Genomic DNA, 15,492 nt, shown 5'->3' on the forward strand with positions numbered 1-15,492 from the left:
TCAGGTGACTCCAGTAAAGGGGGTTCCAAATCAGACTTCAGAAGCTGTAGAGGTAGGACTTTCTACAGGCGTAAGGAAACCCCCAGAGAGACTGACTTTGTAAATTATTGATTTGTGTAAATAATGATATATTGAAAAAAATGTAGAGTGTATTTTTCAGTAAAGGGGGAAAGATGTAATAATCTGATGTATAATATATCTTTAAGACAAGTGTTGTAGTGTAAGATCACATGATGTCAATACCCAATAGCAGAGTACAGCGAGCTACCTCTGCGAGAAAGTCTTGAGTTAGACACTGAAGAGTGAAGACAGAGTTCTGAGTTGTGAGCACAAGTGGAGCTGCTGAGTTTAGTTTGTAAATAAACAGCATGTGTTCATTCTAACAACGATCTACTGATGTTCTCTGTCTCTGTACCAACTCGGTCACCCCGAAACAACTGTGTAACCTGGGTCCTTTAGCCCCAACAAACCAGGGGCACTGGATCCAACACAGAGTCTCCAAGAAAACCTTGTGAGAAATCTATACAGGTGAATTTTCTGTTTAGCTGATTTAGAGAGTATAATTTTTCCAGACAGCTCAGTTACAGGTTGGTGATGGACAACTCTAAGGCAACATCAAATATCTGCAAGGGTACTGCTCAGGTTTGACCAGCTAAAGTTCCATAGCTTAGCAAGGGAAAGCACAAATAAGCTTTCGGGTGCTCATACAGCTAGTACCTCCCAACCCTTTGGGACATTGGCTGCAAGATTATTTGTAATCAAATGATAAGAACACCAGCCCCCTCCGTCTTACCCCATCCAAGCCTTCAAGTCCTATGGACCAGGCTGGCTGGAGCAATACAGACCTGACACTGTGGGCATACAATTTTGGAACCTGTTCAACACCACTGAATTCGCACTCAGCTCAAACCCACAAAAAGAATAGTCTATACAACTGACAGGCATGGGTTCGAACCTTAACTAGGTGGACAGCATAGATGAAAATCTCCTCACAAGCAGCATGTCTGGCCGTTCAAGGATCATAAAATCATCAGGCATCTCCCTGGACACAGTGCGTCAACATCATTGCTCCTTCAGTCCCCTGCCTGAAGGCAGGTCTGATCCACAGCACCATGACGTCCACCATAAGAATGGCAAAGAAGCAGGCCCTGAATCCACCTCAGCTGGAACTGGGATTGAACCATGTACTGTTGGCACCAATCTGATCCACACCAGCCATCCAGCCAACTGCACCCCCCCACCCCCCTGCCCCAAGGAGCCTGAGTTGTTGTGTAGCCGTGTTATGAATGCACCTTCCTTGGCCATCAAGTCCTGGAGTGGGACTTAAACCCAGAGCTTCTGGCTCAGAGGCAGGGACACTGCCCACTGCGCTACAAGACCTCCTACATCAAAAAGACCAACAATTCTAATTCTGTCAATAAAATGTTGCTCTGCAGGGTTTGATATTTTCAGAGCTCTCCTCAAAAGAATAAATTATTTACCACAGTTATCTAAAAGAAGGTCCTCTATGAACCTATACTTGGAAAATCTTCACAGGAACGGGTTGCTTGGAATTGAAAGGAACAACTCTAAGGTCTCTCACAAGCTCTCTCCCTTGGCAGGTATCAGCCTTGCCCATACCACGCACACCCAGTCAAACAGTAAGTGGGTACTTTCCAAGTGAAACTACTTGAAAGGCTGAATCCCGACCTACCCTTAACTCAATGGAAAGTTTTTTGGATGACTGTACTCTCCACCAGAAGAGTCAATAAATAAGTTACCATGGCAAGTCAAGTAGATGTTAGAATGAAACTAAAAATCAAAAAACATAACACAGAATAAAACCTCCATGTTTGCTTGAAAAGAGCATCACCTGTCAAACCTGAATTATTCATTCCTCATCCTTACAAGACTCAAAGAACACATAAGAACATAAGAAATAGGAGCAGGAGTAGGCCATTCAGCCCCTCAAGCCTGCCCCGCCATTCAATAAGTTCATGGCTAATCTACCCCAGGCCTCAACTCCTCTTTCGTGCCAGCTCCTCATAGCCCTCAACACCCCGATATTTCAAAAATCTACCTACCTCCTTTTTAAATACTTTTAGTGATCTAGCCTCCGCAACTCTCTGGGGTAGAGAATTCCAGACATTCACTACCTTCTGAGAGAAGAAATCCCTTTGCATCTCAGTTACAAATGAGTGTCCCCTTACACTGAAACTGTGTCCCCTAGTTCGAGATTCCCCCCACTAGCGGAAACATCTTCTCAACATCTACCCTGTCAAGCCTCGTCAGAATCTTGCACATTTCAATAAGATTTCAGTAACAATTGTTAATTCATTCCATATTATGGTATTAGAGAGTCTGTAATAAAAAAATATACTTTAATAGTGTGGGTGAAGCTGCAATTAATAACTGATTAAGTTACTGCCATCAGTTCTATCCAAAACACTGCAAGGTGCTACTAGTTAAGAAGGTGTTTTTCACAGCATGAATAAGTACCCTAAAGTAAAAGCAAAATACTTTAGATGCAAGAAATCTGATATAAAAAACAGAAAGTGCTGGAAAAGCTCGGCAGGTCTGGCAGCGTCTGTGGAGAGAGAAACTGAATTAACGTTTCGAGTTGAATGTGACTCTTCCTCAGAATTGAAGGAAAGTACGAGGTGTGACGGGTTAAATGGCATCTGGGATGGGGTAGAGAGCTGGAGAGATTAAACGACAAAGATATCATGGAACAAAAAGCAATGAGACACAAAAATGATTTTTTGATCTTTTGAACGACCAACAAGAATATTTTTGATGAAATTACATTTTTTTTTACCTCAAATTTAAGATCAACAGGTTTTCGGATAGATATCAGTTAGTCAGACTCAGCTGGTAATAATATCTAATTTGTGAAATAAATGTCACCTACTTGCCATACGTACAAATATATTCCCATAGGAAGATGATTTTAAGATTGTTTCTAAGTATTCTTCTGCTCCCAGACACCAGGGACAGCATTTAATGCAGGTCCCACCCACTGGCTGGAGAGCCGGTGAGAGTTCCACGTTTGGGGAAGGCCTATGGTGAACCTTCCCTGGGGTCAAAGATCCTGGGTAGGAAATCCCACTCGCTGAGACCTGCTGACAAATCAGAGGCCAGCAGCTGGTCATTGCCTACAGTATCAGTGGGAGAGCGATAGCAGCTGCCGGTAATGCACCCAGGGAGAGGGCCTATGATCGCTGAGAGACCCAGGCCACAGGTGAGTGAGGGCTGTGGGAGGGGTGGTGTCGAGAGGGGTGGGAGAGGAGGAGGGAGATGGGCAGGGGCACGATTCCCCCCCGCCTCTTCGCGATGCTGGGTCCCTTGATCAGGTGCTGGGTGTCTTTGAATGATGGACCACCCACCTCAGGTTTGCTTTTCGGGCTTCCTGTGCTGTAGCTGCCCTGTCTCCTGCTGGTTCACTGCCATATGTGGCAGGATATGGCGCTTAAGTGGGCATTAGTTACCCACTTAAAGAACTCAATTGGTGGTGGGGGGGGGTGCGCAGGAAGGCCATCCACAAGCCTTCCCAACCCAGACCAAATTGGGGTGGAGGTGGGAAAACGAGGTGGTTACCAACCGGCCCCATTGCCTCCAAACTTGCCTCAGGGGAGAGCATCAAATTCTGCCCCAGGATTCAAACCAAAGATGTATATGTTTTAATAAAATTACTTGGATATAGCTAAATGCTGATCTATATAGAGATGGTTCCTTGTGTAACTGTGAATGCATTTCATGAAGCAGGAAGAGCCAAGAGCCTTAATGTGATGATGCCATTTTTTAGCCATGATTCCAGTTACCAACTGATTCAGTTTTTTTAAAGTTCAATAACTTTGATAAAGAAACGAGATGAGCAAAAATTGCTCTCGGGTCACTAGAAAGTACGTTTCATGCTCATCTGATGATTCTTGATCCGAAATGTGCAAAGGAAAGCCAGTTTCTGTTTGTTAATGTGCTGCTCAGCTCATTAATGAGAAGGTTGAGCAGCTACAGTCAAATTGAAAACTATTTTACTCCAGGCCATAGTTGCAGTAATGGACATAACATGCAAGCAAGTTCCAAAGTATAACTAGAACATAAGTGACTTATGGTATAGAGGCCATTTTCCGTGATTCCCTCTTTAAACAGATTCTCACCCTAGCCCTGCAATCTGTAGGCTTTAGTCCCAGTGCCCTGCTATTGGGAAAAGCGGAGCTGAAATGTTACTGCGTACAGAGACCTGATTCAGTGTTTTGATGGGAATACCTCCACATAATTTGAATTCAGACCTCAGATGCAAAAAAAGGCTTTCCCAGCCCAACTTAGCTAGCAGCACCTTGCCTCAGAAAACCAGACATGGGGTCTGGTTCTGAAGGATGTAGCTAACCAATTAAGGTGGAGGTTTTAGTGGAGATTGAAAAGTGGAGTGAATGACTGCACTGGCCCAGTTGAGCATGTGGGTAACACTGAAGAGTAGAGGTCTTGCTGCAGAAGACATACAAAAGATGATGTGTCCCTTTGGCAATGAAGGCTGACTTCCGGTTAAAGCAACATCAAGGGGAGGGGAAGCACTGACCAGGTCCAGGAAGCCATCCAGGCTCCTGACAGTTGGTTCCAAATAGGAACATAGGACTTTGGAGCAGGAGGAGGCCATTTGACCCTTCAAGCCTGTTTCACCATTCAATAAGATCATGGCAGCTCTGGTTGTTTACTAAGTGGATGTCCATTTACCGAATCAGGGCAGCAGAAGACATTCTGTGCTTCACAACTGTTTTATTGTTAAATTATAGTTCAGTGCAAACACCAGTTTCCACTCTTCCCTTCTGGGTTCTCTCCCTGCCCAGAAGCAAAAAAAAAAAACTCCTACTGGGGAAAAACCCAGCTCTTAAGTACAGGCTTCAATGAGCATCGCCTGCTCTCAATTCACTCTGTCCTGGTTTACTCTTAAAGGGACCTGCATTTCTAAAATTGTCACTGGTCATGGTCTCAACTCCACTTTCCTGTTTGCACCATAACCCTTGACCCCCCTTCTCTATCAAAAATCTGTCTAACTCTGCCTTGAATAAATTCAATGACCCAAGGAAGATGTTTGTTGATCATGAGGGAGATAAGCACTCCTCACTGTTACATGAAATTCTTGTGTGGCCCATTAACGGTTGCATGGTTCCTAAGCTAGAACTCCCGTACCATCTGGGAAAGGTAATTTCCTATGTTGCACATGACTGTTGCCCTTATGCACATGAAAGCTGGATAATATAGATCTCTTGCATGTGGAGACGGCAGACCTCAGCTAGCGAACTGACATCCAGGCCTCCGGCCTGAAGCACACCTCCAGTAATAGTGGGTTTCTCAGTAGCATCAGGAACCATGAAATCAAAGGTAGCCTGAGTCTCCTAAAAGCAGTTTCCAGTTTCATTGGACTGCTGTTTCATGAAAAACAACTATTGTCAGGCATAGCAATATCTTTTGTGGCCTGATTCCATGTGAGTATTAACTGAGTGCACACTCTTACTTTCCCTGTAAGCCATAAGGTTAATTGGAAGACCCCTGCTGCCCACAGCTGTATTGCCAATGACAACTTGCACTTGTGTGGAGGCTCTGCCATCCATCCGGCAGATATCTCCTTTCCACAGATCGGCCGCACTGGTGAGGCCACAACTGGAGTATTGTGTGCAGTTCTGGACACCATATTACAGGAAAGACGTAATAGCTCTGGAGAGAGTGCAGAGGAGGTTTACAAGAATGTTGCCAGGGTTAGAAAAGTGTAGCTACGAGGAGAGATTGGATAGGTTGGGGTTATTTTCCTCAGAACAAAGAAGGCTGAGAGGTGACTTGATTGAGGTGTACAAAATTATGAGGGGAATAGATAGAATGGACAGGATAAAATTGTTTCCCTTGGTGGAGGATTCTCGAACCAAGGGACATAGATTCAAGATAAGTGGCAGAAGGTGTAGGGGGGACATGAGGAAGAACTTTTTTACGCCGAGGGGGTTGTGGGTATCTGGAATTCGCTGCCCAAGTTGGTGGTAGAGGCAGAAACTCTAAACTCTTTTAAAAAGTACCTGGGTCTGCACTTTAAGTGCTGTAAGCTGCAGGGCTATGGGCCGGGTGCAGGAAGGTGGGATTAGAAAGGGCACCTGGGTGTCCTCGGGCTGGCATGGACAAGATGGGCCGAATGGCCTCCTCCTGTGCTGTAACTTTTCTATGGTTCTATGGTTCTAGAGTAAGGAAGATGTCGTCCTTTACAAACACATTGGCTGGGATTTTCTGGCCCCATCCCGGGTGGGACCCGCCGTGGGCGAGGTGACGCCCCAGCCAGGAGTCCATTGAATTGCGGCGAGACCGGGAGATCCCGGTTGGCGGGTGGGTTCGGAAAATCCCCCCCCCGCAATGTCCGTCACATGCCTGACATAATTGCCTGTTGGAATCTACCTAATATGACATGTTCCTGGGGTGGCCTGGAAGGACCCAGAAGCATCAAAGCTTGGGGAACCCTTCAGTTCAGCACATTTCAGATAATGTCCGGCTGCCGCCCTGATGTGTGATCTGTCACACGAAGTGGAGGTGGTGAACCTAGGCATCTTCTGGCATCTCCAAGTACATGTGGAGGAGTCTACAAATGTCAGGCCTCCGGCGCAGAGAGAACTCCTGGAGTTGTCATTTCATTTGCATTTGGAGATCCTCTCACGAACTCCTCATCCTCCTCTGAAAGCAGCATGTTTGTGATCTGGCAAAGAACGGCCACCCTCAGCACGCCATAGGTTCCTATTTAAAACGATCCCAGGAAACAAGAATACCGGAAACAGGGAGAAAAATCAAAATAGAACAATGGCAGAGTTTCCAACAAATGAAACAAACAAAAACACGAATCAAGAAGCAGCAACATTGACCAGGTTTTATTTTTAGATGGTCAGGAAAGCTCTTTATGAAACCTACTTAGATAGGCTAGAGCCCGGGCTGTCGACTGTAAAGCAGGCCAGCGAAACAGCATAGGCTGAAGTTAAAAATGATCCTACCTTAATTAGCTCCCGCTGTCGGGAATTCTGGCAAGAGACTCAATTCAATTAAAGGAGAATCCAGCTGAGGTCCATGCGTGCCAATAGCAAGGCCTTAACTGTGCAGAGAAATTTCTGGATGGGAAGTCAGGCGTGTCATGAACCAGGCGCACCACGAGCACCAGCGCAATTCCCTGCCCTTCCCCCACCTCACGACAGTCCACACGACAGACAGAACCTCAGGAAATTGGAGCCTATTTATCCGCTTTGGCCCTGCACAGTAAAGGGAAGTTATTGGGTTTTTTTTAGATGCTTTCTCGAGATTAAAAATTGCCTTTTAATCAATCTGTTAGAAAAAGCATGGCCTCAACGTAATATTATTGCTCTCCTATATCAACGGAATATGAGCGTTGCCATGATTATACGTTTTACTTAGATTAAGAATCTGTCATTCCTGTTCTCCTTCTACTTATCCGAGAAAAGCAATGGAGGTTCAGCGCGTGTAAGACAAATGGTTTTATTGAATAAAAACACAGATACTGTGAGATTGCCTGCGTCACAGGCGCACAGAAAGTTATGAAAGGCCATAGATTCCAGTAAAAATGACGGATCAGAAAGGGTGGCACAGGCTTAATATTGGAAAACCATTGCCGTTGAAAAAAAAAATGCATCTATAATTAACGCTATCTTCAACAAAAATGTTTTTTGTTTTGAGCAATTCTTGCTACATCAGTCCTGCAGCGAGAAACAAAAAGAGAGGCAAATAAATGGCAATTTACCATTTTAGGGGTGAGCACAAAGTATTAATTTGAACGATTACAGTACAGTAATTCCATATTATAATGAAATATAATTTAAGGAGCACCAAATAAAACTGATTTCTTCAATGTTTTGTTCAATTATTTTACCAACAACTGCAGCTTATCATAAAACTATTTTAACACAATGATAGCAATACAAATCAAAGGTTAAAGGGATCTTTAGTTCCAATTATATTTTATTTTCTCTGTCTAGAAATTCATGAGATTGCTCCCTATTGACAACGTTGAAGCAACTGATACTCATTTGCCCCACGGCTGGTGGATCTTGTACCTCGTGCTCTCGGACCCAGACTATCACCCCCCACCCCCCTCCCCCAAAGAACAATAACAACTCAAGATACGGCAGCAAGTGCTGCTGCAGACCAAAGTTCAACTTTACTATCGATCCAAAATGGAGCTAAAAGCTTTCGCGTGAGGCTTTCCTTCTTAATTGTCAAGCTTGCTAAAGAATGATACAGTGCAGGAGAAGGCCATTCGGCCCACCGTACCTATGTCAGCTCTTTGAAAGAGCACCCCAATCAGTCCCACTCTCTTGCTTTTTCCCTGGATCCCTGCAAATCTTCCCCCTTCAATTCCCTTTAGTATTAAGTTCACCTGCTTACACCATCCTTTCGGGCTGTGTGTTCCAGGGCTGCAAACATTGGGTCCAGGGCAGAGGGGCCTGTATATACTTCTTCCAGAGCCTCCCAGGCCCTTCCCCCAATTAACTGGACAAACTGTGGAGGTACTTCAGATGAGGCAGGCGATGATGTGGACAGGTTTTAAACAGGTTGGAAGCTCCATGGTGAAGGGCCTGGAGTGTGCACCTGTATCAGTCCTCCTGTTTCTTGTCTGATGTGCTGGCACACAGCCCAGCCAGGGATGGGCCTGCATCTGGGAATTCCCCCTCGCTGCGCAAATGGCCCAGGGGAGGAAGATTGTGAGCAGGTGTTGCCTCTGGCTGCTGCAGCTGTCGGGCACCTACAGAGAAGCATTTGCCGCCTGAATCCTCAGAATTGCATTGAAACTCTCGGAAGCTGAGTGTGCTGCTGACTGTGCCAACAACATATTCTGGTATTTTCCATTCCTGAGATTTCCGTTTCCGTTTTTCTACATTATCACAGTATCTACATTCTGACTTCATTGGCTGTAAAGTGCTTTGTGAAATCCTGAAGTTGTGAAAGGTGCTATAGAAATGCAGGTTCTACATTCCTCCCTTTCCACATTGAGCAGCAGGACTCACTACCTCAAGGAGTGGCTGAAGCAAATATCATATTTTGATTATGATCTGCATTTAAAGGGAAGATAAGTAGGTGAGAAGAAAGGAATAGAAGGATGTGATGGAGCTAATTGAAGGCTGGAGGAGGTTTACATGGACATAAAGACCAACATGGAGAGAATGGGCTGTTCCAATGCTGTAAATACTAGGTAAGTTTGTAACAGCAGAGCAGCAGTAAGGGAAATGGATCTCCACAAAGGTTACTGGTCTGTCTGTAGGCTGCTCTGGATCTAAACTCTTGACTTTGTATTGTGCTAACAGCACCAGATGAAGAGACCCCAAGCCAAGGTGCTAATACTCCTCAGTGAAGTACTCTGTGAACATTGCACTGTATGTGAAAGCGGGTATGTATGGAGGTGCCTGCCTGATCACTCCTGGCCTCCTGTATCAGCAGGGCACAGCCAGGTGTCAAGAGAGTGTAAGCTGCAGTCGCTGGCAATATCACTGACCTAGAAGAGGGGGAGGCTGTGTATTTCTGAAGGCCTCTACCAAACCCATATTATCATAACACTACACAAGCTCTTCACTACGCACCACAGCTAGCGAGGGAGGGAACAATCAAGCGATCATTGCCCTTAGCAGGAGTTTTTCTTAATTCTTTCTTGGGATACGAGCATCTCTGGTAATGCCAACATTTGTTGCCCATCCTTTATTGCCCTTGAATTGAGTGGCTTGTTAGGCCATTTCAGAGGGCAGCTAAGAGTCAACCACATTACTACGGAGACAGAATGGGGGTAAGGGGCTTGCTTCCTTCTCTAAATGTCGTGACCCAGATGGGTTTTTAACCACAATCAGTGATAGTTTCACAATTACTGAGGTGACCTTTGAATTTCAGATTTTACCAATTGAGTTTAAATTCCATCAGCTGCTGTGATGGGATTTGAACCTGCGTCAATCAGCCTGGGTCTCTGGATTGCTAGTCCAGTGACATTACCACTATGTCACTATTTACCCCGAGTGCAGGAGTTTCACATGGGAACAACCTCCACCATTTTCTCCTCACACTCTGCCATTGTGCACAACAGCGACATCTTGGCTTTGACCTCTGCACGAGTGCTTTTCCACGTTATGATGTGGTATTATTCCATAGTTGGTTCCTGCTTATAAAAGGTTAGCTCCCAAGACCATAAACGCTTCAGCTCATCTAATTGAACTTGGTTGACCTTCAAGAGAAACCACTTTATCTTGGCCGAGGAACAGTACATTGGGGCGGGATAGTCCGGCTGCACCCACTGCTGGGATCGCCTGGCCCCGCTGAAAGTCAATGGGCTCCTCTGGCTGCACCGCGGGGGCACACATCCCACCCCCCCCCCCCCCCCCCCATCCCCCCACCCTCCAGCAAGCTCCGCCTCCACAGGGCCAGAATATCCCGGCCATTATGGATTGCATGGTATGATGCACCCCCCCCCTTCACAAGATAGCATATCATCCATATTACTGTCAGCAACGCCACAGGAGATCCAATAATCCTGGGAAATGATATATCTGCGGCGAAGATGTCACACTCCAGCTGTTATACTTTGTAACAGGGCGAGGAATGATATTAAAATGCTGCACGTTTTTTCACTGTAGCCATTTGCAAACTCCCGACGGAGCCTGAATACTCTGTGGGTGTTCAGTCTACACTTTTACGTCCTTGAAAGGTCACTTGTACAACCTACAGGCACCATTGCCTGCCGCACAGCACAATAGTCTTGTCATAAACAAAGAAAACCGAGCGCGAGCAATGCCACAGTGGGTGCACTAACATTATAAAATGCACTGACAGTTTTAAGGCAGGAATCTAAATTTGGACTTGATCAGAATGTTCGAGCTTAAATCACACAGCTTATTACATTAAAACCACTCAACTGAATTACTGGAACTCATTGCTATTCATACATTGCTCTGCACATCTAACCTCAGTCCCAAGCAGTAATCTCCTTTTTAATTAACATTGTCCTTGGACTCTAAATAGTGCAGAGGATTGTTATACAGTTTCAGATTTAACTTTTATTAAATAGGTAGAAAAGAGGGCCTCGCAATTTTTTTTGTTTTTTTTTTCACCTTCTTCTGCTGCTTGGTAACACATCGGAATAGCTCTGAATGATATATTGACTTACTATTGACTTGTTCATGTTGGGCAGCAGCTGTGTGAGTGTGGCGACTCTCTGGCTTTTCAAGGTCTTCAATCTTCCCCGTTGGTGGAGTGAAGAAGTCGCCTTGTGGTCTGCAGCTGAGCCCATGAACAGAGGCAAGAGAGAAACAGCAGTTGAGCTGGCCGTGGAGCTACAGTGTTTAACACTGGGGCCTGAAGACGTGTTTACTTCCATGGAGCTGTTACTAAGCAACTGGCAGTAACAGCCAACGTCATTTCCGAATACTTGGTGAAGGAAGTTCTCTGGTTTAAATGTAAAATTATGCTAAAGAGTAAAGCCAAGGGGTGGAATTGCTACTGCCCTGTCTCACCCCTTGCCAATGTGAATTTGTGAGATTATTTACCAGCAGTTTTCCAGGCTTGTCGCTCTTTCCTTTGTTTCCAGTTCTACCCTCTGAGCAAGCTGTAAAATTAAATGTTAACTCAGAGGATCATAGGCATGTTTCAGGAACCTGGGTGTGAGGTGGGAGGTTGACCAAGTCTGCTCCCCTTCGCCCTCAATGTGACTCGGCTGAGATTGCCGGTCGACCTGTTTCCTTGGGTAATGCATAAGGCTGAGCCTAGGGCTCTAGTCCTCTTTAACATTAAACAGGTCAACAAAAACCTTCGCTTTTCACCGTCTACACGAATGATTGCCGATCAGAGCACGGCGACACGATGATTCTGAAGTAGGCCGACGATATAGCACTTGTGAGCCTCATCGGGAATGATGAAGTAAACTATAGGAACTCAGTGGGGGTGTTTGTAAAAAGGAGCAATGGTGATTTTCTTAAACTGAATGAAAACAAGACAAAAGAACTAGCTATAAACTTTAGGGAAAAGCTAGTTAATGATATTGTTCCTGTGAAGATTCATGAAATAGTTACTGCAGTTTAAGGGTCTGGCATATATAGGGTTAATGTGGGATTGAGGACAGTAATACCCACACAGTGATGTAAGAGGGCACATGATCCAGGCCTGGGGTTGAACAGAGATGTGTTAAGATTTAGACATGGAGATAGCTCCTTGCCTGTACCTTTTCCTGTATATATATATAAAATTACAAGTAGTTAATAAAGATTTGCTGTTAACATACAGAAAACTACAAGGACTTCCTAACAGACACATCCTGTAACCAAAACAAAATAAAAACAGAATTACCTGGAAAAACTCAGCAAGTCCGGCAGCATCGGCGGAGAAGAAATCAGTCAACGTTTCGAGCCCTCATGGCCCTTCAGCAGAACTGAAGCATAGTTTCAACAAGGGAGAAATATAAATTGGTTTAAGGTGGGTGGGGGGGAAGAGACACATTGAGGGTGTGGTGTGAGCAGATAATCAAAAGATGTCAGAGACAAAAGGGTCAAAGAGGTGTTGAAGGTGGTGGTCTTTGTCTGAGAAAAGTGCTAATTAAGAATGCAAGACAGGATATTCAAAGTACAGCTCTAGTGGGGGTGGGGTGGAAAGACTAAAGGTTTTAGTTTTAGATTTAAAAATAATGGAAATAGGTGGGGAAAGAAGAATCTATATAAATTATTGAAAAAAAAGGCGGGTGGGGGGGGAAAAGAAACGGGGTGGGGATGGGGGGAGGGGGGTTTAAGATCTAAAGTTGTTGAATTCAATATTCAGCCCAGAAGGCTGTAAAGTGCCTAGTCGGAAGATGAGGTGCTGTTCCTCCAGTTTGCGTTGGGCTTCACTGGAACAATGCAGCAAGCCAAGGACAGACATGTGGGCAAGAGAACAGGGTGGAGTGTTAAAATGGCAAGCGACAGGGAGGTTTGGGTCTTTCTTGCGGATAGACCGCAGGTGTTCCGCAAAACGGTCGCCCAGTTTGCGTTTGGTCTCTCCAATGTAGAGGACACCGCATTGGGAGCAACGAATGCAGTAGACTAAGTTAGGGGAAATGCAAGTGAAATGCTGCTTCACTTGAAAGGAGTGTTTGGGCCCTTGGACGGTGAGGAGAGAGGAAGTGAAGGGGCAGGTGTTGCATCTTCTGCGTGGGCATGGGGAGGTGCCATAAGTGGGGGTTGAGGAGTAGGGGGTGATGGAGGAGTGGACCAGGGTGTCCCGGAGGGAACGATCCCTACGGAATGCCGTCAAGGGGGGTGAAGGGAAGATGTGTTTGGTGGTGGCATCATGCTGGAGTTGGCGGAAATGGCGGAGGATGATCCTTTGAATGCGGAGGCTGGTGGGGTGATAAGTGAGGACAAGGGGGACCCTATCATGTTTCTGGGAAGGAGGAGAAGGCGTGAGGGAGGATGCGCGGGATATGGGCCGGACACGGTTGAGGGCCCTGTCAACGACCGTGGATGGAAAACCTCGGTTAAGGAAGAAGGAGGACATGTCAGAGGAACTGTTTTTGAAGGTAGCGTCATCAGAACAGATGCGACGGAGGCGAAGGAACTGAGAGAATGGGATGGAGTCTTTACAGGAAGCGGGGTGTGAGGAGCTGTAGTCGAGGTAGCTGTGGGAGTCGGTAGGCTTGTAATGGATATTGGTGGACAGTCTATCATCAGAAATTGAGACAGAGAGGTCAAGGAAGGGAAGAGAAGTGTCAGAGATGGACCATGTGAAGATGATGGAGGGGTGGAGATTGGAAGCAAAATTAATAAATTTTTCCAGGTCCCGACGAGAGCATGAAGCAGCACCGAAGTAATCATCGATGTACCGGAGAAAGAGTTGTGGGAGGGGGCCGGAGTAGGACTGGAACAAGGAATGTTCCACATACCCCATAAAGAGACAGGCATAGCTGGGGCCCATGCGGGTACCCATAGCCACACCTTTTATTTGGAGGAAGTGAGAGGAGTTAAAGGAGAAATTGTTCAGCGTGAGAACAAGTTCAGCCAGACGGAGGAGAGTAGTGGTGGATGGGGATTGTTGGGGCCTCTGTTCAAGGAAGAAGCTAAGGGCACTCAGACCATCCTGGTGGGGGATGGAGGTGTAGAGGGATTGGACATCCATGGTGAAGAGGAAGCGGTTGGGGCCAAGGAACTGGAAATTGTTGATGTGACGTAAGGTGTCAGAGGAATCACGGATGTAGGTGGGAAGGGACTGGACAAGGGGAGAGAGAAGGGAGTCAAGATAACAAGAAATGAGTTCCGTGGGGCAGGAACAGGCTGACACGATCGGTCTGCCAGGACAGTTCTGTTTGTGGATTTTGGGTGGGAGGTAGAAGCGGGCCGTCCGAGGTTGGGCGACTATCAAGTTGGAAGCTGTGGGAGGAAGATCTCCAGAGGAGATGAGGTCAGTGACAGTCCTGGAAACAATGGCTTGATGTTCTGTGGTGGGGTCATGGTCCAGGGAGAGGTAGGAGGAAACGTCTGCGAGTTGACGCTCAGCCTCCGCGAGGTAGAGGTCAATGCGCCAGACAACAACAGTACCACCCTTGTCAGCGGGTTTGATGACAATGTTGGGGTTGGACCTGAGAGAACGGAGTGCAGTGAGTTCAGAGAGAGACAGATTAGAATGGGTGAGAGGAGCAGAGAAATTGAGACGGCTAATGTCACGCCGACAGTTCTCAATGAAAAGATCAAGAGAGGGAGACTTGCTGAGTTTTTCCAGGTAATTCTGTTTTTATTTTGTTTTGGATTTCCAGCATCCGCAGTAGCTTTTAGCTTTTTGTTTTTAACATCCTGTAACCAACACCATTATGAGTTACCAGCTACAAGATCTAGGTATCAAAGTAGATGATATGTTAAATTGGGGGAACAGCGTAGAGATGTGGTGGCCAAGGGGTATATACACAATTATAGTACCTCAGAAAGTGAAAATCCCTTCGAGTAGATCCCACAATCGTGAAAATCTTTTATACGGCTGTAGTTGAGAGTGCTATCGTTTTTGGATGTCTCTCCTGGTATTGTTGCCTTAGGAAAATAGACTCTGTAAGGGTACGGAGATTATTGAACCAGACAGAATGGGTGTTTGATGAACATGTCTTTCTAGATGAAATCTGTTCTGGAAAAGTTTTGATGAAAGTGAAGAGTATTATGAACAGTGAGGATTACCCCCTGTCTCAGTGTTACTGCTGGATACATTCAGGGGAAAGACTACAGTCCCTTAGATGCAGGACAAATCGGTTCTTGAGCTCGTTCAAGCCCTTCTCCATAAGAACTTTAAACAGAAGCTTGATGAATGGATGAGGATACAAACTGTGGGCGTGAGAGTTCCTTGCGGAGTCTCACTTAGGTTCAGAGCTGTACTCTGGACGAACAGGAATGAGTGACTTGATACCAGTAATATATATTTTAAAAATCTTCATTCAACAGCTATTAAACAATTATTAATGATTTAAAGAAAATGAAAGATTGATCACAGAATCACAGTGCA

At 45.6% G+C, this 15,492-nt stretch overlaps 1 protein-coding gene across 2 annotated transcripts in view; it reads right to left on the reverse strand.

The window, feature by feature from the left end:
- The window catches only part of LOC144696069 (parkin coregulated gene protein), a 646,838-nt gene that overhangs the window by 316,692 nt on the left and 314,654 nt on the right, over positions 1 to 15,492 (reverse strand). The window contains exon 1 of one of the 2 annotated variants that reach the window (XM_078567302.1): positions 11,156 to 11,337. The exons of the other annotated variant lie outside the window; for it this stretch is intronic. Coding sequence (XP_078423428.1) covers positions 11,156 to 11,278 — 123 coding nt within the window. The 5' untranslated portion in view covers positions 11,279 to 11,337. Of the gene's footprint in view, positions 1 to 11,155; positions 11,338 to 15,492 lie in introns of those variants that run through there. 2 annotated transcript variants of the gene reach the window in all.

The sequence above is a fragment of the Cetorhinus maximus genome, chromosome 21 (assembly GCF_964194155.1).
Source record: "Cetorhinus maximus chromosome 21, sCetMax3.hap1.1, whole genome shotgun sequence".
Taxonomy (NCBI): domain Eukaryota; kingdom Metazoa; phylum Chordata; class Chondrichthyes; order Lamniformes; family Cetorhinidae; genus Cetorhinus; species Cetorhinus maximus.